At 38.3% G+C, this 27,384-nt stretch overlaps 1 protein-coding gene across 1 annotated transcript in view; it reads right to left on the minus strand.

The window, feature by feature from the left end:
* Window positions 1-6,177: 6,177 nt before the first annotated feature.
* The window catches only part of LOC106948964 (SH3 domain-containing RING finger protein 3), a gene marked incomplete at its 5' end in the record, with an annotated part of 45,690 nt that continues 24,483 nt past the window's right edge, over window positions 6,178-27,384 (minus strand). Inside the window, 7 exons of the mRNA XM_015034887.1 lie at window positions 6,178-6,821; window positions 8,563-8,927; window positions 13,033-13,358; window positions 16,689-16,972; window positions 20,586-20,756; window positions 23,940-24,055; window positions 25,450-25,758. Of these exons, the coding sequence (XP_014890373.1) occupies window positions 6,653-6,821; window positions 8,563-8,927; window positions 13,033-13,358; window positions 16,689-16,972; window positions 20,586-20,756; window positions 23,940-24,055; window positions 25,450-25,758 (1,740 nt within the window). The remainder of the gene's footprint in view (window positions 6,822-8,562; window positions 8,928-13,032; window positions 13,359-16,688; window positions 16,973-20,585; window positions 20,757-23,939; window positions 24,056-25,449; window positions 25,759-27,384) is intronic.

Raw genomic sequence — 27,384 nt, forward strand, 5'->3', positions numbered from 1 at the left:
CAAAAGGCCTATAAATATTCTGGACAATATAGAATCATATATCTATATATAATCTTTTTTTTTTTTGTTCTCTCTGTTTCACCCACAGTACCAACAGTTTTCACCACGAGTCAGTCCTGAAGAGGCATGAGCGTCTGTTGCACCACGCTTTGTCATAGAGTTTCTTTTTAGTGTAAAGAGCTACATACAGAAGCCTCTGTCCTCCCGCTTTGCATTCACACACACACACACACACACACACGCACAGGTTCTCTCAAGTATCTGTAAGAACAAATATGGCGTTTAATACAAAATGGCAGATCGGGAACTCAAGCTTCCTGGTAGATAACTTGACCACGTCACAAAAAGCGTTTGGGCTCAAAAATGGAAACCCATTCAGGTTCCCACAACCACAAACATTTCTCTTTCTTACTGGGATTTTTTTTTTGTTTTGATACACCCAGACAAAATCAGACATAATTATAAAGTTGAAGGCTAATGATAAATGGTTTTTACAAATATAAATCAGAAAGGTGTTGCAGCCAACGGTGGTGCTACAAAGTCAGGATTCATAGGCTGTTGGAAAATATAAATTAGAAAAATGTGCCATGTTATCTTGATCCATCACATCAAATCTCAATAAAATACATTGTTTGCGTTTTCAGGGGTGTGAATAGTGCTCCAAGACAATGAGTGCTAGTATTGTGGCTCAGTCAAGCCAAATAATGCTTACACCTCGAAAGAATGACCAAAAATCTTCACTGCTTTTAATTTAATGTCTGAAGCCCTCACTGCAATTTTTCAGCTAATTCATTTATTCGACCAGGAAGCTGTGAGGTGAATGACAACCTCAGATCACATAATTAAAAACACAAACATACACACACACACACACACAAAACTTTTGAAAAACTGGCGCTTCAAGTTATATCTAAAGTGACCACTGTGCAGTGGTTTTATTCCTGACATTTTGACAGCTGTAAACGTTTTTTTTTTTTTTTTCCCCCCAAAGAAAATCGGCTCCCAACGGAAACAAAAATAAAACACATACTTCTGAGATTCAATGATCTCCAACACAAATAAGAGGCTGTTTTTTTGTTGTTTTTTTAAAATCGGAAACAATATATATATGAGTTCTTGAGTTAGCAAGCCCACAAAGAGACAAAGAAAAGCTCACGTGAGACCAGTGCAGAGCTGTTTTGGGATCTGCTGGTTGCTGTCATCGGGCCCAACAAAACAGAGAGGACTACAAATTAACCTCGCCTTACTCACACTTGTATACAAAGAAGCATGGAAAGAGGGCACTGCTCTGCCTAGAATAAACACCATGTATTTGTGTGACATTTGTAGGCACTAAGGTTTGACTGACAGGTTTCAAAGGCCAATGGGGATATGCTAAGTCCGACTTTTCCAAGAACTGATACCCAAAAGTTTCCTAGTGACTCCCTCTTTGCTCATTTCTGGAGATAAATACGCACCTTTTTACTCACTGAACAAAGAAGCCCTAGTGACACTCATACAGATAACAAATTTGAGCTTGTGCAATAAAAAAACAAACAAAAAAAACATATTCAAGTTAATTTAACAGTGGATAAATTCAATGCCGAATCTAAAAAGTTGAATGCAGTCCAGACACATGCGAGCTGGGACCTGTTGCACACAGGGATGAGCCGGTAGCAGGTTCTCACAGTACGAAACCTTCAGTAACAATACTGCAATGTTAGCACACAACAAACACGAATGTCTCAACGTGGTCGAATGGCTTTTCTTTGCAACCTAGAAAACAAACGTTCTTACTGCTGCTATTGTAGTATTATTAAAGTAACATTAAACATATAATACTGTTTATTTATTGAGAATATCAATTGGACAAAATGTATCTTTTTGAAATCGTGCATTTCATTTAAATTTGCTGGTAAATTAGCCAGGCTGTCCTATCTGACCAGGCCTTATGGACTGACCAGCTGTTTTACTCCTAGCTTACCAAGAGTAAAACAGGGTGCAGCTCTTTGAGTTTCCATACCATGACTGTTCATGATTCTGGGACAAGAAATATTTCAAGAAATGAAGAATTTGCGTTTCTTGTAAGTGATGGAAAACTGTAGGAGTCTTGCATTCCTCTGTGCTCCATACAGCCAGAGGAAACTTTGTTCCCTTCAAAGCATATTCTGGCACCTTATTAACATAGCTTTGTACCAAAGGAACATCTAATATGCTTTAAAAAAAAAAAAAAAAAAGGTTTCTTGTTCTTAAATGATGGCAGGATGGGTTGTAAGAGGGTCAGACAGATTGTGACCTCATGAGCCGCAATGCTGGCAACGCTGTGGTCTGATGGGTTGGAGAAATCGCTGAGTCAAAAAAGGAAACGCTCAGACTGTTTATGCTCCCCATTCTCATGAGAGGTGACTAATGACAGATAGAAAGAGATTCTAGACAGAAGCAGCTGAAATGATCTTCCTGTGACTGACTAAACTCAAGCTTAGAGACAGGGTGAGAAAGTGCTATCAGGACAGACGCTGGTCCTCTGCATTGAAAGGAGTCAGCTCAGGTGGCTTGATTATCGTACCATGATGTCTCCTGGGTGTCTCTGTTTGGAGGTTTTTAAAGACAACCCACTGGGATATATAATGGGTCCCCAGAGCACAACCCAAACTTGCTGGACAGACTACATACCCTACATGTCCCCTGGGCTGGAAAGGCCTTGGGGTCCCAGGAGGGGCCTGGAGAGTGTCTGTAGGTCCAGAGATGTCTGGGTTTCCCTTGTGGACCTGTTAAGTGTGCGACCCGATCTTTGCTAAGCGGAATATAATGGATAAATGCGTGAATACAATTTTATGAACGTTTTTATCCTTTTGGAAAACACGGGCATACCTTGACCATAAACAGCCCACGCCTAGTTGCAGGAAAATAATTTCATCTTAAGAATAATTCTGTTTTCCTCTGACGATTCCCTGCATGGGAACATCCAGATGAATCATTTTCTTGTGGATTCCAATCAATTAGCTTTCATTTTTAAAAATGTTCTTTTAGCTTAGGGTTTTTCTTTATCTGTGCTGTTTTTGCTTTGTGCTTGCTTTTGTAAGGCTTGTCCATGTCCTGTTGCTTGGTTTCAGCATTTATGAATGTGTTCGATACAAAACCAGAGCTGTGCTTACATGTGCACCTAACAATTAGCCACATGCATCACCATCGGCAACATTTAGGTGCACCCAAATGTTTCACGAATCCTTCACAAACACAACAAAAGTCACATTGTCATGTCTCATGCAGGGTAACAGTAATGTAAACAAGAATGTAACATTGCGAGAAACTTTACCGTGATTATTATGTGTAGATTTTAGCACACAGCCTGTAGTGTATTTTCATTAACTTTATGTGACAAGATAAGAACGCAGGTTTAAGGCTCTTATTGTGAACATTTGAAGGACGCTGTGTTTTAGTTCACCTGCTCTTTAGTGCTTCTGGAAAAAAAATACAAATATTCCTCGGAAAGTTTTGGACAAAAAGTTAAAATTAAAATTTTTGGATGTGATGAAGACTGTAAGCAGTCCTGACAATAATTTAACTGATGTAATAAATTTGTTAAATCGGTTTGCAAGTGAAACAGATAAATAAGGTGACTGAAAATCACATACATATGAGGCTTAAAGTTAACTTACTAGAAATGATCTATAGATAAAGTGAGTGGAAGCAACAGCTTAAACGGAGGACTCAAGTTGAAATATGTGCTTTGAAAAAAAATAAATAAAAAAAAATACAACAAAAACATCTTTAAAGTTTGGTCAGTTCTACAACATTTCACAAATAACACACAGAACACTTAAAATATCCAAAAAAATGCAGGAAAATGTATATAAAAAAACAACAGCAGCCAAAGGTCACTTTCTTTCAGCTTTTCTATGCGATGCAAACCAATCTGTTGATCTGGTTAGTGTCAGTTAGACCCTTGTGTGCTCATCTTGTCAGAGAAAGAGCGTTCTACTTGTGCACTTGACTGATAGCTGTTTGTGCTTAGGCTGAAGAAAAAAAAAAATCAAACAATTTGGCTGCTGACTTCTCAGTCTGTTGTTCACAGTCACAGTCAGAGCTTTGCTGTGTTTTCACAAACAGGAAGAAAAAGATTAATATGAATAAAACGGAAACTAGACAAGATCCAGGTTCTCCTCTCATTGTGTTGAAACAATGTTGCTGCAGTCAGATTAAAAACGTTATCAGGTTTTCAAGAAAAGGTCTGTTCTATGGATGAATTTCAATAAATTAGAGAATCGTTAATCGTTAATATTATTGAGGTAAAATTCATATTATACGGACTCATATCAGATAAACTGACATTTAAATTATTCTGTTTCACTTTAATTTGCATTGTTATGGTTTGAAACTAATAAAAACCCCAAATTAGGTTTATTAGAAAACTGAATATTACACAAGACCAATGACAGATATTCACTGACACCCTCCACAGGGAGTTAAAACCACAAAAGCTCCTTCCTAAAGGAAGGCTGAGTGGAAGGACCTGACCTAAGCTTCCTAAATAATATTTGTGCTGTTGGTGAGAGCATCTTTAGCAACTTAGCAGAAGAACAGTCTGATCACCACACAGTAATGGATGCAGAAGTGTGTCCGACCAGGTATCGACTCTTATTGTACGGTGTATGAACATTCATCATAGAAGGCATACATTTGTGTGTTAATCATTTCTAATATAAAAAGCAACTTTTATGAGAATCTGGGCTTTAGAATTAGATTTTCTATTTGCATTTTTTTTCTTCCACTCTACTTTTCTTTGCTATGCTTGGAGACAGCACTATGGGAACTGCTAGCTTCTTTAGTAACACGCTTCTGAGGCTCTTTGTGGAAGGTGTTAATGACTGTCTGACGGAAGAGGGTGAAGTCACCTCCAAGTATTTCGAAAGTTGAACTTAAACCTGTTATTGTACCGAACTACTTTGTGCCTGCTTGTAGAAAAATCTTGCTTAAAAAGACAAGCAGAAGTAAAAAAATAAAAAATAAAATAAAATCCCTTGACATGCTCAAAAACTGTATATGCAAGTATGGAGGCAAGTTGTACCAAATATCACCAAGTGCATTTCTTCTGTGTCTATTCTCATACCAAAGTTCAAAATCAACTTTATAAAAACAGTCTATAGAAGCATTTCGTTGTGACTTCCTATTTCTTTCTGACTTCCTGTTTCTTTTTACATTCAACAAGCCAGTCAGTTCAAATTAAATTGAAGTTTGAGAGCCAAAAAGTAATAAAAGTTAAATATTTTCTCAGTCATGTAAGACATATAAATAGAAAAATGGATGTCCTAATTCTGCCATTTTTTTTCTTCTTTAAATAAAATGTTGTGACAGATCATCACAGCAGGACAACACAAACACCTATTACAACATATAAAAAGAAACATAATAATGCTACATGCATTGTCAACATATACTGGGCTGAAACCAAACGTGTGCTCGCTGTCACAGAGTAGACGAGAAGATCCTGGAGTGCAGGCTTGCGTACTTCCCTCACCGCCTGGCTGTAAATGTTTACTTCTCAAACGAAGAAAGCACCCGGATTCAAGTTCTGAGGTCTCAGTGGAAAAACAGAGCTAATAATTTTTGTGCTAATGTTTGCTGGTGGACAACGCCAAACAGGAATCTGGGAGGCATGGCTCATCGTTCTGTGCTCTTAGAGTCTGTGCCTTCAGTAGCTTCGGAGCACGAGTTGTAGGTAAACTCCATCCAGGAGGCTGGGCTGGTTTAAAGCCATGTCCTACAGTTGACCTCCACAATTAGTGGCAGCCCTCGTAAATAAGTGTAGTAAGCCTTTAAATGAATGTATTTGTCGCAGTAAGATCATCTCACAATTAAATTTTCTGAAAAAAGCCACCTTTTAGATTGGGTAGATATTTTTTTAGAGTAAAATAAAAACCTATCTGGTCTGGAGACGGGGATAGCAAGAAAAAGAGTGGTTAACTATTTCTGTGTTGATTTAGCAATACATGGTATATTATCTTTTTAAACTGTTCAGAGGTGACATTTTAAGTTTTCTGAACAGGTACCGAGGTTAAACTGTTTTTCAGCAAAGATCTAGCTAACAACCATCAAGAAACATTGGGGACAGTTTTGTACAAACTTTCTGTAGATGTGGCTGTTACACGGTGTGATCAGTAAACTGAATAAATGTGCTCTAATTCAGGTAAATTTTTCAGTATGAGATTATGCTTCTAAAGTACAAAAAAAAAAGAAAAAAAGATTCATTTTAAGACTTTCTACATGTTACCAGGGGTCCTAATAATTGTGTAAGGGGCTGCATGTGCTTAGTGAAGTGTGTGTGAATTGGTCGGACTAATCTGGATTTCAGAAAGTTGTAGACAGCAGTTGTGATCTGTGGCTGCTTCAAACATGAATTCATTTAAAACTTGTATATTGCTCGATATGTTTAAAAACAGAACATTTTGAAATTCTTTTTCCTTCCACTGTTGAAGAGTTAGTTTAGTTTCTTAAGGCAGGTTAGAAAATGAAACTTAAAATTTCATGAATTTTGATCCAGTAAAGAAATAAAAGAATCTGTGAAACCAATATCAGCCCAACCTCCGTGTAGATGCTGCTTGTGTTTGTGTGAAATATTTTTCTGTGTGTGACTCAGAGACGGGGTTGAACTCTTTTGTCCCGTTCTTGGAGCTTAGAAGCTCTCGACGAAGCTGCCGGGAAACAAGCCGGTCTGTCCCGTCCTCTGCAGGGTGCCTTTGTACCACCCGTCTTCCCTCTTCTTGTGAACAAACACCACGTCCCCTTCCCGCAGTTCAATCTCCGCCTCACTCTGAGGCGGGTATGGAACGACCACACGATACCTGCCAAGACAAAACAAAACTTTTTTTTTTTTTTTTCACTACATTTAGAATGTTTTAGCTAGTTCTGGTAAAATATCTCCACCAAAGTATTTTCTGATATTTGACTTTGATTACCAAATATGCTAAATGTTTGTACACACTTCTTCCATTATACAGCGGGCATTTTCTCCTGAGAAAAGCAACTATCCAGCTCTTTCTACAGGAGCATGCTGCTGACAGTAATGATATAGTAATGATATATTCTACTATTAAATGCCTCATTCTTCCCCAATGTAATGTGACATAAGTCCCTGCAATTGTGTGTTTCTCTAGAGGCAAAAATGCCTCTGTGTGTAAGTTTATGTGTTTTAGAGAACAGGTTTGGTAAAAGTAAAGGACATGTGCTTTATGTTAGTATTGCATGTTATCTTGGTCAGTTCTAGAAATTTTACAACTACAAAGACGGAAGTATTACGCGTATCATGCAACACAAAGTAGAAAATAACTGTGAAGTGGAGGGAAAGAGAGATACATTTCTTGTTTGTTTTATTTTACAGAGAACAATCTAAAAAGTGTGGCATGTTTTTGAATTCAGTGCCCTCTATCCTAAAAGAGAGAACTGGTTGCAGAAATAAAATCCTTTGCAACCACATTCTTTCAGATGTTACCAAAATATGAAATTAGGTGCTCTTGTGTAATTTCAATGCTACAGAGGCTTGTTAGAGAACAATAGTGAGCAAACAGCACCATGAAGGACACAGTAGCCAAGAGCTCATTAATTACAGAAGCAGCTATAGCGACCATGGTAACAATGGAGGAGCTGCAGGAAATCTGTTGACAGGATACCTGTTTGTGCATCTTGTATTTATACAAGAATTGGATGAAAAAAAGAAAAAAGCTGTTGTTGAAAACTAAAAGCAAGTAAAAAGTAACATCCACAACAAACCATATAACATACACAAACTTGTGAAAAAGACCAAAATGTAACTTTCTGCAAAAGCACTCTATGTATGGTGAACCACTGTGAAATAGGATAATATTTAAGGTAGGATTTTCATGAGCAGGAACAGTAAAGCTTGTTAGGAAGGATGAAGAGATGAATGCAGTTAAACACTAGCCAATCAGAAGACACCATGTTGAGGTTCATCTTCTACAAGGACAAAGCATGATGATGATTTACATCAAAGCATATTCATATCAGGGTGAGTCTGTGGATGTGCAAAACTGGATAAAACAAAAGACTTGCAGCTGTGCTTTCAATCATGCAGCTGTGCTTTCAATCAAAGGAACAAAGTATTGAGTGATTTTTCACTTCACAACTTAATTGTCACCTTACAATTATGCACTTTTTTGTGTTTGTGCATAACAAAAAAAAAAAAACATAAAAATACATAGGATTTTTAAAACTTGACAAAAATGAAAAATCCAAGGTGAAGAAATGCATTTCCAAGGCAATTTAAAACTGTCCCATCCATAAAACCTTAGTCATATTTTGAATCTAGACAGAAGAGAGTTATTGGCCCCAGAAATGCCTCTGGGTGGCTCAAATTGTTTTCAGAGTCATTGCTCATGCTTTAGTGATTACTCACGCTCTCAGGACTACTTTACATCCTGCTGCCAAAATCCTCCATCCAAAAATTCTACAACACTTTCAGAAAATACTTCCTATTGTTTGCAGATGTGGCCTCATAAGCAAGTTTTTAAAAGCTGGTGGTGTCTGCTCTTGCCTGCACCTATATAGGTGCAGTTTTCCCAGACCTACCTCTCTCTTGACAAAGGTTTGGGCTCAGGCCGGAGGACCATTAGAGCGTTGCCAGCACGTGTTGCTGGGGGCGACATGGGGAAGTTGGTATCCAGGGAACCGGACTTCCTGTGCAGCGGCTCCAGCCCTATTGCCCCCGGTATATCACTCTCGATTGGGCACGAGCCGGCTCGGCCCTGAGACGCCATCGGACAGGAGCCCGAGCGGCCGTGGTGGTGAAAGTGGTGGGTTGGCTCTGTGGCCCCGGCCCCCTGGCCTGCCTGCGAGGGGTCGTGTGTGGGTGGAGAGGACGTGGGTGAGCGTGGTTTCTTTTTGGCCGCAGCCCCTGACAAGAGCTTTAGCAAGCCTGCTGCTTTTCTCTCCTTCTGAGGATGGACAGATACGGACAGAGAGAGGGAAATGTGCAGTAAGAGGTGGAAGCTTTACACAAAGACCCTGGAAAAATAATACATTTATGAGATAAAAACGAATTAAAGCACACTTGGAATATTGCCTAAATATTTTAAACTATTTTTGAAGCAAAAGTAACAGACATCAGTGAGGAAGTTAAGGGTTGGAAGCAGACTGGTCTTAAGCATACAACCAAAGTGGAGACAAAGTAGTTTTAAGACAACAAAGTCAAAGTTTTGGCCTGATTGTCACAAAGACCTGATCTCAATCCTATACAGAATTTGTGGCCAAATCTCAAAATGTTTGTGTGAGTGAGGCGAGCAACCTGACTTAGTTACTCCAGTTCTGGATGAAAGCTGTCGAGAGAAGCTTATGAGAGGAAACCGAAAATGTTCTGCCTGAGTCAAACAGTTCAAAGGCAACTGTACTAAATACCGAGGAAATGTATGTAAACTTCTGATTTTGAAGACATCAATAAATACATTTCTGACAGATTCTCTCTCTTATTATTGTGGCATTTAGTGAGTAGAAATAATCTTGGTCATTTTAACTGACCTCAAACCAAAGGAGTTTGGTTTGATGTCATTTCCGGCAGCGAGAAAAGAAAGTCTCTGTCTTTTTATTTGATGTATGCAAACTTCTGGTTTCAACTGTATATGTTATTTTTTATTTTTTTAGCTTTTATTTAGCATTATGGCAGATACTGGATTTAGAAATGCTGATTTCCTTCCTTTTATAGATGTAAAATCTGTGTTTGTGATCTGCTGGCCATGCTAGTTGCTAATAGTGCCAGTTTATATTGACTTCTCAAAAATAATTTGGTCTTTTGAGTTACAAAAGACCCAGAAACACATATGGCACAGAAATAATAAAACCACGTCTTAAAGTTAAGAAGGCATGGGAATAGGATAAAAACTGAGCCAGCATGTCAAAGCTTTTCAGAAACATCAGGAATGCACGGAAAGGAATGCCTCTCTAGTCTAGATTCATTCTTTCCTAAAAACAGCAAAACAGGAAACTATACAATACGAAACGCGTCTACAAGCACAAATAGGTTTCTTGTTGCTGGCTGGTGACCAGAGTGACCAGAGAGGAAATTTTTTGCAGAAATATTTTAGCTTGATGGTCTCCCAAGCAATATTTTACAGACCATTACTTTGACTGACATTCATTACACAGTCATGGTAACAATTGTTGAAGCAAAATTAGCTGATACATTCATCTGTCAGACACAGAACAAACAGCCATATCAACTACTCTGATGTCAGGACTTGGCATTCTCCCCAAGTTCCTGTTAAAACAACCCACACAGCAAGGCTGATGAAAACCAAAACAAAAAGCATCACTGCAAACAAGCCACATTCCTCAAGTGCAGCCTTAGCACAGAGGAGGGATGGCACAGAAACAAGCGCTCAACAAAGCACTAAGAGAGAGTGTGAAAACATTTAGACTCAGCAGGATTACTACCAAAAGCCAACTGCATCCCCTGCTCTCCAAAGATAGCTTTCTCTGCTATCTTTGAAGAGCATTCCCTCCGAAAATATGTGCTTTTCTCCAAATATGGACATTTTAGTGTTTCCTACCTTTAGTCTCTTTATCAAACATGAATCTTTTATAGCTCACAGTTGGAATAATGAGCAGCTGTTAAGAGCAAGGTAGTAAAACATGCACACACACACACACACGCACGCACGCACGCACGCACGCACGCACGCACAAAATGCTCAGAGCTTTGGTAGCACACATTATATCCTCCTGCAAAAATAACAGACTGAATGCTAATTTCAGAGATGGAGGACAGGACAGTGAAATAAACAACACTAAACAAGGAGAAAATGGTAAGATGGGAGCTGGATTTAATTATGAAAGAGGGATTTTCGGGGCAAGAAAGGAGACGAGCAGAAGGGAAGAGAAAAAGAAGAAGGGAGGTAGATTGAAATGGCACAAAATGTGAATAATCACTCCCTCTCTTCTTTCATCTGCTGGCTTAAAGGCTTAATCTGCCTCTTGTGATTCAGTGTGCTTCTCTATAAATGTCTGTTTATGGACATATATTTATAAAGAGCACACACAGACCCATGAGCGCTGTTTCCAAATAAACCACCAGAGAGCAGCATTAACTCAGATGTAACTTATCCCACCAACATTCAGCTTCAGCCGTTTGTTCCTGTGCTGTTTTCTTTCATGAATAAAGCAGGGCACACATTTTGACATGTAGCTAAAAGCAGTGCCATAGGAAATCGTTTGTATTTTTCACCGAATAAGATGAAGTCTCACCTTAGTGTTTGGGAATCTAGAGCCAACAGCTCAGGGTTGATACAATTAGTGGAGCGGATGCTGGATAACGACAGGAAATCCAAGTAAAATCCAGGAATACAATGGGATAAAATCTGAAGAACTGATCCGTTTCAGTGGATTATGATAACCTCGTGTCTTAACACGTCTTAAGACCAAGATGGCGGCATTTTCAAGTTAATTCGGAGAAAACTAAAAAGTTGAAGGGGTAAACATATGTTCCATATGTTCTACACAGTTCTGTTTAAATGGAAACCAAGGCCAGTAATATCTAAATCATCTCCAACATGTTTCTTGGCATGTCCTGCACTTTTCAGGACCCGAAATCCTCTGAGCACTCTCGACAGCTTTTTTCCTTGGCAGCTGCCCCGTGAGTACAGTCTTTTTGGAAACTAGTGTGCAGCATCCAGACCGTTATGGTCTGTAGCGGCAGCTGTGCTCCAGACAGCGTGTCAAGCACAGATTTAACCTAAACTGTGTCGGCATAGCTGCTTTATCATTTTCTCGCGAGTGAAATATGACTTCAGACCTGGTTATATCTGTCTTGTCCTGTTCAAACTAGCAAAAAATATGAACTGGACTGTAAGAGTTTGACTTGCACACCTGTTACTCTTTTAATTACAGAATGCTTGGGGAGATTTGGTGGAGGCAAAATTTAGATATCAAGTTTGAAGTCAAGACTTTTTTTAAAAAAAGGGCTGCACAGCGGTGCATTTTGTTGCACTGCTGACTGGATGAAGAAGGCCCTGGGATGGACAGATGGATGGACAGACAAACAAATGATTAGACAGATGAACAAACAATGATGGCTAGATGAGTGAAGGGAACTCTGGATGGGTGGATGTAGCTTTTTGACAGTGAAAAAAGAAAAAAAGTCTGGAAACACTAATCCTTCTTCCAAATGTTTACAGAAAAAATACTTAGATTCCAGACCTTTCCTGATTCAAGTGGGTGGATTAAAGAATTGCCAACGTATTTTATTATTCTTATTTTTTTTTTTTATATGATCAAAATGTGGGGCAAAACTCTGAGTCGAGCTTTTACAAGAAGATTCCAGGCCATCTCTGATGTAAACAAAGCCTCTGCATGCTGTTCCACAGTCAATGAGCTGTTTGTCAGGCAGCCATGTAGTTAGATTAGCTGTCCCAGCGCGTGAAGCCAACAGTGAAACAAATGGAGCTGAGACAAATGCAAGCTTTCGGCGGCATCCTTCACTGCTGGTGCACAAGGGTCCGCTGAGCAGTTGTACCAAAGCCCTGGGCACATTACACTAAGCAAGTCTGCACACGCAGTGCATACACACATGCAGATGTAGAACCTGTACAATACAGACCTACAAAAACAAGGAGGATAAGGTGACATTTGACGAAATCCTTTTCTAATTTGACTTTGGCAAGTTAATTAAATCACAAGAGGCAAGATATACAGGAGGAACACAATCTCTGGAGTCACGAAAAGTCACATCAGCACAAAGCGTTGCCTTTTTAAATACTGTTCTTCTTCTACATCCTCATTAGTGGACATTCATGCCAGTAATAAATTAATGTAGGTTAAATATATATATATATATATATATATATATATATATATATATATATATATATATATATATATATATATATATATATATATATATATATATATATATATTTTAGATTTTGACATTTTTTTTTTCAAAAACATCAATATTTAATAATCTTTCCCTTAGCTGCTGGCAAAAAGAAAAATCAATAACTTATAATTCTGAGAAGTAGTCTTTTAATTGCAAGCAGGCAGAAGTCCTACCTTCTCCACTTTGGGTGCTAGAGCCCCCTGGGTGGGAGCGTGGGAGGGACCAGGAGAAGGCGGCTGCAGCGGACTGGCTGGCTCACCGTTGAGAAACACGGCAGAGACGTTGGGAGGTGTGAGACAGGAGAGAGGGGAGGAGAGGGGGAGGATGGGCCGTGAAGCCGGGGAGGAGAGCGGGGAGGGGCCTAAGCTGGGTCCTGGAGACACCATGGAGAGGGGACGAGCCGACTGGCCAGCGCAACGTGAGGGAGAGGAGTTCTGAGGACGCAGTGGGGAGATGGACACAGTGGGGCGCTCTGGACTTCCAGCAGGTGGACTATGGACTAAATAAAACAAAACAAATGCAAGGGTTACACTAAGATTGACTGAAATCAGGAAAGTAATGTTTGAAATAATCATTTTTTAATGATCTGACTAGTAATCTGCTGATACAATCATTATGAATGTATTACCTTTACATCAACCTTTATTACTTAATTCTATGGACATTTGCTATGCTTTTAGGTAAAAAGTGTTGTAGTGACCAACAATAGCAGGAAAACAAAAATAAGGTTTCAATTATATAGTCAAGAAAGGAAAAAAGAAAAAAAAATGAACTACCTCTAAAGCTAAGCAAATTTAGTTCAAAATATATCAGTGGAATAAAACCTTAGCATCATTCTACCAACATCATGGTTAAAAGCTGGTACAGTGCTTACAGTGCATTTTTTTCTGTTTTTTAGTTCATATTTAAATTCATCCAAACAAATTTGCAAAAAGGAAAACAAAGAACTACCAAAGATTCTCAGAAGCTGAGCCAACTGGTCGAAAGTGTCAGTTTCCTAGTCAAATTCCCTTATTATTGACATTCTTACAAACATCTTTAATTTAAAAGACAAATCTAAACCCTTAAATTGTAAAATCTTAAGTAGGTCACTCAAAAATAAAAATCCATATAAAGATAATGGCAAAAACAATTGAGTTTTCCAGCCACCTGCTCTGCTACACTGCAGCAGGCTACTAAAAAAATCCTTCATAGAGGTGAGCTGGTCATGTGATGAAACCACTAAATGCCAGAACTATGCACATACTAAATTTTGTAATCGAGACCAGATGTGTGTCCGTGTGTGTGTGTGTGTGTGAGGGAGAGAGAAAAAAGACACAAAGCAACAAGAGAAAAGGGAGGAAAAAAAGTGGAAAAAATCAGGGAGAAAAAAACGAGGAGCTCTGTCATTACGCCTCCATAAAACAAAAAGCACAGTGATGTCATTCGGCTATGTGCTTGTCAGTTTGTGAGTTCACTTGAGTGTGTGTACGAACGTGGGTGTGCACATGCCTGCGTGTGTGTGTGCGCGTGTTAATCTTGGCAGTGCTCTCTGAGTGTGTACTCTTCAGCCTTCCCAAAGAGACCTTCAGCATTATTTTCTCAGAGGGAGAAAGAAATGACACAAAGAGAAGGAGAGAAAGGGGTATTGAAGAGATGAATAGACTCCAAGTGGAAAGCAAGGTTGATATGATCTAGACCTTGTACTAGTGCAACAGTGTGAGTGTGTGTGTGCGTGTATATGTGAGTGTGACTGCTTGTAGCACAAATAGTAACACTGAAAGATCAGAGCACCGTGTTTCAGTGTTTTTCACATGTGGGGTTAGCTTGCATGTTTGCTTGGATAAAGTAACGCTGGAGTGTTGCTAAATCATCCTGTGCTGCAGCGTATTTCTCAAACATATTTTAAACAGATCGAGTCATATTAGTGTTATAAATGGTTCTCGGTGCATAAACGAGTGGGAAAACCTAAACTCAGTGTCTCCAATAAGTGCTAACACTTAAACAAATGTCCTGCCTTCTATTAACAAAGTATAGTTTAGTTTCCCTAACTCTTTTGGTGTCAAAGCACAACAACAAAGCCAGGCTCAGTGGAAGTGATTAATCGTATCACCTAATCGTAACTAAATAATTATGTTTCCTATGCATAAAATGAACTACTGACTTTGGCTTATTGATTTGGTTTTGCCACAAGAACTGTTTTTTCCATGTTATTCCTAAGCATAAAAAAGTACACTTCTTGCCAAATCTTAACACTGAAGTTTAGTTTCCTTAAAAGGATCTTTGTAGTTTCATTTCCTGTTAGCATAGATATTTACACATTCCTATTTGAGTAAATACAACTGAAATGATAAACTTAGAGCAGCCAGATACTTCACCTAAACCTAAACAAGAAGCTTTGCACACTACGCCTAACTTTAACAAAGAATTATTTGAATCATTTAGTTTCCTATAATTTAACGCCAACAAACGAGCAAATCTCGCCACGTGTATAAACAAAATCTAAATAGCAAATTATCTAAAAAAAAGTAGTTTCGATAATGGGCTGTGGAGAACCTGAATAGTAAACAACCTAGATTTATTCTTAAAACCTAAACTATCTCCATGGTCCAACCTTCAGAGTAATTTAATTTTCTTAGTTTGTGGCATTTACAACTGAGCATGAAGGTAATTTCAGGGAAACCAAAATAATTTATTGCCTAAAGTCAAACAAGAATCCTCATTGCCTGAACTCAGTAAAGTTGCTTGGTTTTCTGGCATTGGTTGGAGTTTAAACCGAACAAATAAGCCACTCAGATTAGGGATGCACAATATACTGCCATCACTAGTCTTGACTATTGTTAGTCATTTTTTAGCAAATTGGTCTCAGTCTCGAAAAGCAAAACCAGGCCAATTTCAATAATCACTGTTTGTCTTTATCTTGTTATTGTCGGAGTGTTTTGGGAGGCAGAGTGGTTGTCCATGTGGTATTTGTTTGGGCATGTGACAGAGATAATGAATCAGTGCAGGAATGTCAGTGGTGTGGTCATTCCTCCATGGTGTCACAACGGTAGGGGATAATAAATACAGATACATAAACATGCAGAAATATATTTTTGTTATATAAAAAAATACTGCTTATCAGCCATAACAGCAATATTTATATCGAACATCAATATCAGCTCAAGTTTTTATGTTGCTGCATTCCTAAATCAGGCTTGTTGCCCAACTCTGGGTTTCTTCTCTTTGCAAGTCAGTACATAAAGTCATCCATTTATTGTAGCAAAATGCTCACAGTCACTGTTATACAGATTTTTGATTAGCGACTGTAAAAATGAGAAACATTAAAAAAAAACAAAAAAAAAAACAAGACAAATGTACAAGAGAAAGACAATTAAAGAAAGAGGACGTTAACTGGACCTGTGCCTGCTATAGTAGGTACCTGGATTAATGACTGTTCGATATTCCATTATTTTCTAATCAAGAACAAAAGTGGGTAAAATGCTCCAATGTCCTAAATGATAAGGACTCTGCTGCTTGGAGTCAGTAGCCTGAGCTGAAACTGTGCAAACAGCATTAAAAAAAGACACATATTTAATTAATCTCTTTTACTTCTATCAATTTGTTAATTAAATATTCAGCAGGAAGAATCCCTTCTTCTTTGACATCTTTTCAGGAAACTTAATTATGCTGCAAATACACAAGTTGTTGTTCAGTTTATGAATGAAAAAGGTTCAATTTCTATCATTTTAATGTGTCCAAATGAATCGTGTGAATTAGATCCATCTAAAAACAGCTTTTGCACACTCAAACTGAAATTTGTTGATTTAAGTCAAAAATACACACCCTACGTGTTCGTGTTTCTGCTTACCCAGCTGCATTGACGTGCGGGCCTGATTGGCCACATGCTGGCTGGAACGCAGGCAGTTCTTCAGCTGGGCGGCGGCAGTTTGTGGCGAGGACGCGGGGCTGACACTGTTGACGCAGTTTGCTGAGGTCACGAGCGGAGTGGCGGGACGAGACGACGAGGGGCCGGGAGACCCGGGGGATGAAGGGTCTGAGATTTTACCCGCCGCTTGACTGCACCCACTTCCCCCTCCTCCGACTGGACTGGACAAACTCGAACCTCGAGGAGATGCAAGTCCAAATGGAGCCCTTCGAAAAAGAGACAGGAGGAACAAGTCGATTTATCAGTTGACCAAATGGTCTGTTTTTTGGATTTTTGTGTTCATTATGCTTTTAAAATCACATTCAAAATATATATTTTTTAAATTCAGCTACATATAAAACGTACCCACCAACATAAAATAAGTAAAATTAACATAATTGGACCTTCATATAGTATTTACTTAACTTGCGTGTCATCATGAAAATGGTAATTATACCACCTCAAGTGGCATTTAAGCAACCTACCAAACTGGATGTTTAAGATGACAGCCAAAACCCTTCATATAGAAATTATATTTGTAGTATTCTCATATATTGTATGTAAACAAATATATTTTTAGATTTGACAGATTTCTTAAACTTCACAGAAATGGATGAAGCTAACGAAAGGTCAATGATGATAATAAACGGGGTTTTTTTAAACCGTTTTAAAAAATGTGGTTTTCATATGTTCCTGGCTTTGATTAAAAAGCTCTTTAGTGCACCGTTTCTCAACTTTTTATTTACACAAATGGATATTACTCAGCTCATGAATAATGATGAGCGATAACAGGAGAAACAAGTAGGGAGGGATTTTTTCCATTTTACATACATTTGCACTAGAGTACAGCTAAAGAGTTGATAACAGTCTTAGATTCTAAACTTCACTATGTCCCCCTGGTCTGTGTGACATGTAATGGTAGCCAATCTTATTTCAATAAACAATACAACCTTATGTTGTATTACTATTATGTAGCTGCAGCAGTCTAGTTCTTATAGATATTCAGTACTAAAGGTATGGCCAGGTATTGCAGAAGTATAGGCATTGTCTGTTAGTGTTTCATGTCCGCTTACAACACCAGGACAAAAACAACACTTTTGAGTAAAAGTGTCTCCAACCGAGACAAATGTTACATAAAATCACATTAAAAACATGCAGTGGAAGGAGAGTTTTCCTTCCCTTTTTTGTTCCTATTCTACCAGCACTTTTTCTACTCGTGTCTCATATCTCATCATGAAATCATAGTGCCAGTTTCACCACCAGGCACTCCTACCTCAAAGCTCCATGCTATTTTTTTTTTTACCATCTTATTAATTCATTCTTTGTTTTATTGCTGCTGAATGCGGGTGCTGTGAAAAATAGCCAGATTTTTTATTTTTTTTGGCACCAGCAATCCGTGCCTAAGAAATACATTCATTGACATCAAGAGAGAAATGATCCAAGAATGAGTCCATGAGGAAAACATGCTAATTTGAAACAAAAAGGTTCCCTTTAAAAAAAAAAAAAAAAAAAAAAAAAAGGAAAAGAGAACTGAAGTGAGCTATTCTCATCTGATATTAAAATTTAGCTCAAAGCGCCACATTTTGCTGCAAGCATTGCCATAGGTACTCTCCTGCTTGTTGGGCACAAAATATTAACACGGATGCAGGTTTTAGTTCATGATAGCAGACTAGATGCTGCAAACAGTACTAGTAAGCTCTGTCAGTGAGTAATGTCACTATTATTGTCTGACTGGTGGATCAGCACGATGTAGTGTCCTGCTGCATCATATATGCTGCTGCAGGCTGCTCATGTTTCTGTCTGCAGAGTGCTGAATGGCAGAACGGTGAACTGAACATTATTGACGCAGCGGTATTCACACTCTTATGGCTTCCCATCGACTTCCCGTCAGACACATACAGAGTTATGGCTTTCTACGTGTGTGCATGCGAGTGTGTGTGTCTCAAACAAAAGACACAACTGAGTTATTCCCAGATTATTTGATTTCAGGTTCTGTATGGATATCAAATAGTCACTACATGCATCTGGTTCTTCCGCATGCTTGGCACAGAATGCTTCCAAAGGTCCCTACAGATGCTTTAACTCCAGTTTGTGACCATAAAAATGACAATAAATGTCTGCGGAAGACTGTGGTTGCTAGTAGTTCAAAGCCATTCATGTGTCCTTTTATGAAATCAGGCTGCCATGCACACAAATTTGCGCTTAAGTCTTTTTCTGTGTGTGAGCAATTTTGAAAGCCTCTCATTATCATACAGAGAAATTTCTGAGCTGCACTGCAGACAAAGGAGGGGGTAGTAAGGAGGGAGGAGTGGGAGGAGGAGAAGAGAGTATGCTTGCGTAAAAAATAACAAATTGCCTCTCATTTGATTATGCGTTCATCTTGCCTCGCTCTCTTTTTTCTCTCTCTGAGATTGCATAAGCGCCGAATGTGAAGCAACCATTCATACGCACTTGAGAAGTAAACCTGCTGTTCTGGCTGCAGTTTTCTCTCTTCGTATGATGGTTTTGTTTTTTTTTCCTCTTCTTCTTCTCCAAGCTGTATTGTTTTGTTTCAGCCATCTCCAATTTTACACTTCACAACCACATTTGATCTATCTCTATATCTATCCCTTTTCCCTGCGTTTTTCCTATTTACAACGACCGCCTTTAAATGTGTCACCTTTAAATAAAACACCTGAACTGCTCTTTAAGCTTGGATGTGTTATAATTCCTTGTAAAAGACAAGTCCTTACATTTTGAGAGGTTTCAATATAAAACTTCAATGGATTTTATTCTAATTTCTTGTGAATTGATCAAACTGGTCCAAGAACAACAGTAAACAGCAATTTTCAAGTCTTGCCAAAGACTGGATTTTAAGTTGGACTTAGATTTTGCCAGTCTAACTCAAGGACATACTTTGATCCAACATACAGCCAGAGCTACATTCCAGGTTAGCTCTGGCTGCATGTTTGGCATCCTTGTTTCTTGAGACTGAACCTCCAGCCCAGTGTCAAGCAGTCTGTGACAGGCTTTCTTCCAGTACTGCTCCATATTTAGTCCCATCTATCTGCTCATTAGTGAGTCATGTAGTTTTCTGACTATAACACCTTCATCACCCTTATCTTTCCAACAGAAGCTGTCTTTTTACCACTATTACAGATAGTGTGCTTTTCTAGTGCAAGACTGAGAGTTGTTCTTTTAACAGATTTTCCCTCAGCTGTGTCTCTTGATTACTGCTTTCCTAACCTTGCCTGTGAGTTTAGAAGAATGGCCATTTCTCGGTAGTTGTGGCATCTCTGTCCATTTCTACTGGATTTTATTTACAGGTATCACATCCAAATTGGCATTTCAGATTTTAACTGCAAATAATTCAAAACCCTTGAGTTATTTTCTTTCTAATTAACAAATATTTATCACTTTGTGTGGGCCAACCACGTATAAATCAAGCAAATTACATTAAAGTTTGTGGTTGTACCGTAGCAAAATGTATGCATTTTACAGCAATGATTTTACATTTTAAAACCAATTTTTCTTCAGGTATTTTTAATTAAACTTTTATGTGCCAAATCGTTGCACTGCTTTAATTTGTAGAATTCAGTTTTAAGTGGAATTACAACAAATATGAAAACAAACAAACAAACAAAAAAACAATAAGGAAAATTATTTGTCCAAGACCAATTTTAGTAATAGTCAGTTTCAGTAATTTTTTCTTCAATTCTTTTCAACAGATCATTCCCTCTCAAGACGGCCAAAATAATAAGAAATACTGAACATTAGGCATCAATTATCAAAACTATTTCTGTTTTATCTTTATATCATAAAGACAAAATATCGCTGCTGTTTTGTCTAACCTCCACTAACCTGGACACGGGAGTGACGTAGTTTCCTGGAAAGACTCCAGAGGCGGCAGTTCTTAGTGAGGTGCCTTTGAACCATCCATCCTGACACTTCTCTGTCACTCGGTACATCTCCCCCTTCCTTAGCTCCAGCTCGTCAGCTTTCTGGGGCTTGTAGGCGTATAGAGCTAAATATCTGGACAAGAAAGGCAGTAGGATGTAAATTTATTGTAAAATTGAGTAAAAACATTGAATTATTCATCAATGTTTGCAAATCTCTTAGCGGGCATCTGAAATCATGCATCTATATCTAATGATCTGATTAAAATCTAATTGCCAGAATTAAGAAAAACACATGCAAGCTTAAGCAATTTGTGGTATCATCAAGATGGCTCAAAGAAAACAGGAATATAATCTCCAAAAGGAAAAAAGAAATTGCTATTTTTGCCAACATCCAAAATAAGATGGGAAGTATTTGTTAATGAGTAAGTAATAATGTGAGCAAGGACTGTGCAACTAATTAAGCTAATTCAACTAAATCAACAAATTTTTATTCAGATTTTTGGCTCAAAAAGAAAAAAAAAATCACAAAAACGCTGAGAGATAATAGATTTGCACTGCCAGGCCAGCAGTGCAAATCTTCGGTAGCCTAGGGGCTTGGTTGGGGTTAATTACATAATTAGACAATTTTAAGGTGAAGGCCTACATTATCAAAAACAAAATTCAGAAAATTATAAATAGAAAAGCAAATTTTGGAGAAAATTTACATTTATCCCTCATAAGCACGATAAATGCAATGCATTTCTAAGCTTAGGGAGAAATTTTTTATTAATTTTCAGGATTTCAATCATGACCAAAATTAACATGACAGTAATTATTTTAGAAATCTTGCAGCTTTACAAGTACATTATTATCAATAGTTCATTGCAGACTTCAAAGTCAAGCAATTCAAGCTCACAGACAACTGAGCGCCACTTATTGTCTGTCTGTCCTGAATGACTTCGCCTTTGTGATGCTCACAAAGACATTCTCAGCCAGAACTGGATCTTTGTCAGCATACAAAGACAAACATTTTGGTTTGAACCTCCCACCAATTATTGTTCATTGTGATGAAATACTTCCTGTCTGTTGCTCAGATGTTCATGTGTTTTTAAATTGTTTTTTTTTATATATATTTTCCGTTAGAAAAGATAAAAATCAATTCTCAATGAATATACTTGGCAAATATGCTGGGGAAATAACTATATTTGGACTACTGTTGCATCCAAAAATCCATATTTACAGAACAACAGCAGAGGGTCATATTCTTCAACTTAGGTTAGGAGTGCAAGCTGTCTGTCTCCACTTAAAAATAACAAACCAATCCAGCATTCAGGTCATGTCTCTGTGTGTGTGATCACTTGAGGCTGACTGAATAGTTTTGCTTCCTGAATGGGAAGGCTTGCTATAAATGCATGCCTGATCAATAAGTGCTTGTTTACCGGTTCAGAAGATAAATGTAGTTCATATATATATATATTTATATTTATATACTTTTGTTCTTAGATGGATATGACTAAGTCAGTAATTGCCCCCTGTGTAAACATATAAATGAGCTCATGGACCTGTCTCCGGGAGACATTTATAGTCCATAGCGCCAGACTGGATGAGATCGCAGAGTAAACAAGCCATATATGTGCTACCTCCTCGTTACTATGGCAACAGATGTGGGGACTGTCTCCCGTCTCCCCTTGGCAACAGGAATAGTTGCCAGGTCAAGATGAAAACGTAGGACCTCATCAGTGGGACAAAGCCATTCTGTTTTGGTATGTGTGTGTGCAGGTGTGTGCGTGCGTGTACTTGTGTGTGTGTGTGCTTGTGTTCCTATTAAGCTACTGGGAAGGTGATATTATTAAAGCCGACAATGCTGCTGGATTTGAATCACATCCCGTCCGAACGATGGTGATGATGTTGTAGACTCACAGATCTCAGAGTCTGGGCTTTTATGTGTTCAGTGAAACAAACCCTGAAGCTAAATCTAAAAAAACACACCTTTGTTTATGATCATGAGAAGAGTTTGCAAGTGCTTGGTAAAAGTGTCTAATCAGCAAATGGGATTTAAATAGTATGACCTGATTTTTTTGTTTCTTTTGTGATAGTTTCTTACTCCCAGTTAAATCGGTTTTAAATTTAATTAATTAAATTAAAAAAAATGGGTTTGAAGTTATGGGTTTATTAATCAAGAGAAATACCCAAACCAAGCTGACTATATGTGAGTTTAAAGTCACAACAGTTGTGAAGAAATCACTTAAATAGAGAAGGTTAACAAATCTTGAAACGCAAAACATCATGCAATGATCTAAACAAACTCAAGAAGAGAATAAATTTGTTTCTGATTTTTCCCCAAACTATTGCTGAAGCCCAAGATTTAAAGAAAGAAATTCTGATGAAATGTAAGTTGTATTCTTTAAAAGTTGTGCACTTCTAAAGCATACTTCTGATGTAAAACTAACAGCACTACAGAAAAAGAAAGTTATCTCAAGATAATATGGCAGATGGCAGTGGCCTAGTCAAAGTCTAGACTTTAATCTCACTGAAATCCATTAACATGGTCTAACTAGGCTATTGTGCTTGAAAACCCCGAATTGTGGAGGAATTAACACAATTCTGTAAAGTTAAGGGGGCCAACATTCCTTCACAGTGCAGTAATAAACTCATTGCTTGATATTGGAAATGCCTGACAGCAGGTGGGTCTGACAAGGATGGCACTATAATAATTACATCTACAGTGGGCTGATAGATTTTCCAATAGAGCCAGGCCAGTTTATTTATTTTTTTCCCCTTAAAATGCTTTTGGCATTTACTTAGTTTCTCTTTGTCTGATAATACATTTAGTTTGATAATCTGAAATATCTAAATGGTGAATGACAAAAAAATATCTATGAACGGACAGGTACATTTTTACAATATATATAAGTCCGGACTTGAATTACAGAAACAAGATTACTTTTCAATCATATTAAGATGTGCCTAATTTAGTCCAGTGTGTCATTTCTTATCTCCACACTACTCCAAAAGTCTACCATCAACACTAGAAAAAAAAAACATGAACAGCCCGCTGTCAGAGTTCTTGGTGTCTTAATTTTTAGAAATGGTAAAGCTTGTTAAAAATCCAAGCCACACACAGCTTAGTGAACTGTGTTTTTCCTCTCTGAAGAGGGATTTCATCCTTGACCGGTGAAGGAGTAAATGTGGTTGCAGAGGTGGTGGAACATGGCCAATAGCTCTGGGCACAACAGAGTCAACATTTCTAACAATGTCAGGAAGTAGTTTGTGAAATCTTGCTTGTACATCTGGCACATATACAACGGGCAAGTGAGAAGAAGCCTTAAGTACTCACATGTTGAGCGGCAGCTGCACCTTGGCATGAGCCAACAGCTCAGAGGTAAGAGACGCCACTTTGGGGGGAAGCGGTATCCCCACTGAGGATGGAGAGGGACCTGGAGGAGATGCATCCTACAGGAAGATACAGCACACAGAAAAACATCGGTTTAATGTAAACTGTTACCTAAAAAATGTGCTTGTAGGCTTTTAAGCATCCTGGGAACTATTTACAAACAGCAAAAGCACTTTGAACTCAGTGAGAAATGCAGCCAGAAGCCATAACAGTAAAAGCGACATGACTCCAAACAGAAGCCTTCAAAGTGAGAAATGATTTTTTTTTTTTTCAGTTGAAACAAGTAGGTGACAGGGGATTCATTGCAAAATGCAGAGCAGCAGAGGAACTGATATGCTTTAGAAATGGTAATTTGCCCTTAGTTACAATCTCTTTATCTTATCTTTCTGTTTTTATACTTATTACCTTAGTTTGAATATGCATGCTTGTATTTACCTTTAGCGTACAGCTGGTATGCCACAATGTTCCCACCGTGGGACAACAAAGGATATTTATGTTCTATTCTATTCTAATGCTAAATTTTAAACCACCTACTCCTTGGTATCCTTACAGTTTTTTTTTTTATATTGAGAAACTATATATATTACAATAAAACAAACTATATTTAAAAGCATAACTTTATGATGCCAATAAAAGTCCCTGCCTTACACAGTGCCTGCCGTAAGTGTTCACACCTTGTCAACAGTTTTGCATTCGTTATGTTTCCTCTAATACCTAAAATCAAAGGCAACCAATGGCCATGTTCAGAAAAAGTTCAGTTTACTGCTTTTGTCAAATCCGTGCAGGAGACACACCAAACAGATAGCAGGTCAGATGGGTCTAGTGAGGTCAAAAATTGATATTTTGACCTACATGTAAAATTGCTGTGTGGCAGAAAGGTAACACTGCACACAACCTTGCTCACTGTGAAACACGGCGGGGGCAGTATTATACTTTGATCCCAGTTTTGATCTCACTAGATCCATCTGACCTGCTTTTTTCTCCAGTGGAGAGAGGCAAGTTGGTTAGTTAATTATAGATAATACTCGAAGAAAACCTGTTGGAGAGTGTGGAGTTACAATGAAATGGTTTGCATCAAAGTGTATTGAGAGTTGAAATCAGAGATTTACAGACCAATAAGATGCATACACATTTTTTTTTTCTCTCATTGTCTGAAGTTAAATCAGACCAAGTCTGTATAAACTTTTGAATTTGAAGAAGGTTAAAACAAATCTCTCAAAAATGTTCTTATTAGGTTTTCTGGCATTTAGCAAATACAAATAATTTTGGTGGTTCAAACTGACCTAAAACAACAGAAGCTTGGTTGGACTTAACTTCAGAAGAGCAAGAAAAAAAAAATGTTTTTTTTTAATTTTTTATTTGATGTATATAAATATCTGGTTTCAGCTGTATACCCTAGGTGTGTTCCCTTAGCTAATTTATGTTTTGTGCACATTCCAGTATGTGGAGATACCTGAATGCGAGCAGCTGCTCTGGGGTCAGAGGAGCTGATGAGGACCGGGTGTGAGATCTCCATGCTGTGTCTGTTGTTGAGCTGGGCAGCCCTCTGGCTGACAGAGAGCGCGGAGAAAGAATGGCGCTTCTTTGCGTTTTTCTTCCCTTCACCTCTCCTGTGGCCGGAGCCATTTCCATTAGACGGCGACGCACTGGGGGAGGGACCGGGAGTGCAGGGACCCAGGGGGGCTGGCTCAGAGCTGGGACCTGGTGCATTCGCTGGCATAGGTTTGTCAATCTCCATCAGCTGCTTTGCCGTTTCATTTAACTGAGAAGAGAAAAGGGCAGATGGGGATAAGAAACGGGGGTAGGAAGGGTTAAGAGAGAAGCAGCTCAGATGTTAGGTGTCAGACCTGAGTGGTTCGTGCACATCTCCAACATACACAAGAGTATTAATCTGACCTTTACTGGCTTGTTCTTGTTGGCAGCTGTTAAATTTTACAACATAATAATCATTTGCCATGACTAGCCTTGGCTGCTGTGGTGTAGCATCCTTGCACATAGGTCAAAATCCATTCCCACATTTTAGAAAAAATTATTTGCACAGGCAACTGTGCTTAAACGAAAAAGTCTTGCAGTGTGATTTGCTAATGTTTACAGTAGCCAGGTTACAGCAAATGCATATGAAACAAAATGCAGACGGTGAAGCCACCTGTATGAAGGAGGGGAAGGGGGTAAAATGTAATAATCTACCATTTGCCTGGAATTCATCAGGCTGCTATTAACTGCTGAAGGAAGTCACGGCATAAACAAATAAAACCAGATAAAATAGAGGAAGATGAAACAGGATCTTCACAACACCTGAAGCAGTGAAACACCTTGCTGCTTCTCAAATTTCACACTCGTTTGTTCTGTTTCTGCCCACATAGGTTTCTCGAGGTTATGAGCAGGAAGTGTAAGCATGCAGATGTGTTTCCAAGTGGCCAGAAGGCTCTCAAAGATCTCATATATAGGCCTAAGCCCTAGAGAGATGTCTGTTCACATGACTTCATCTTCTGCAACAGAAGCATTTTTCATTTTTTTCTTCACTTGGAGACTGAGAAAAATGATCAAATGTTATAGGTGGACATAAAGGTCTATCTCCAATATATCATTATATGTAAATTGTAACACTATTTTTACTAACTCACATTAACTGGCACACAGTTGAATCTCAATAAATTAGAATCTATTTGAAGATGTCTTATGCGTTTGTTTCTTTTAGTTTGACTTTTTAACAGCTAAATAAAACCCAGTGTGTAAGAAAATTATAATACTGTGTAGAACAAAAAAGGTTTTTAACTCAAAAATGTCAAATCATTGGAAAATATGTTCTTGCACTTCACAGCAGAGTTGACCGTCTGTATTTCGCAGGTGTTGGGGGTCACAGTCGCCCTCAAGCAACTTGTATTGTGTGACTCTACTCTTCAGATAGTGGCTCACAAAATACGGGGTAAAAATAACTGCCAATTTCAATAGTAAAACATGGTTATAATTTGCTGTGTTTCAACAGCAATGCATAGTTAAAATAGCTTCAGCAAGCTGGGGTTTTTATTTAATGTTGAAGTTTTTTCTAACATACAAGCTATTTATTCAGAGAGGTGATTGCAACAACATCTCATTAGTTCTCTGACAGTTTTTAAAACACCTTCAAGCTGAAGTGCACTCTGAAGTGCAAGGTGCTACATGAACTAAATTGGTACACAAGAGTTATCAATTTTGTCACTAGTATGACGTTTTCAACACTTATTACCAATGTAGACTATGTATGTATATCAACTCACACCTGACGTATGTGCAAGCTATATCCGTACTTGAAGTTAATATTCAGCTTAAGTGTGACCTTTCAGTTGTCTTACTCTTATATTAAGTTTATTTCACATAGGCTCACTGAAAATTTAAGCTATAAATAACG

This window comes from Poecilia latipinna, unplaced genomic scaffold, assembly GCF_001443285.1.
Source record: "Poecilia latipinna isolate Pla-1442-1.1 unplaced genomic scaffold, P_latipinna-1.0 Scaffold19, whole genome shotgun sequence".
Lineage (NCBI taxonomy): Eukaryota > Metazoa > Chordata > Actinopteri > Cyprinodontiformes > Poeciliidae > Poecilia > Poecilia latipinna.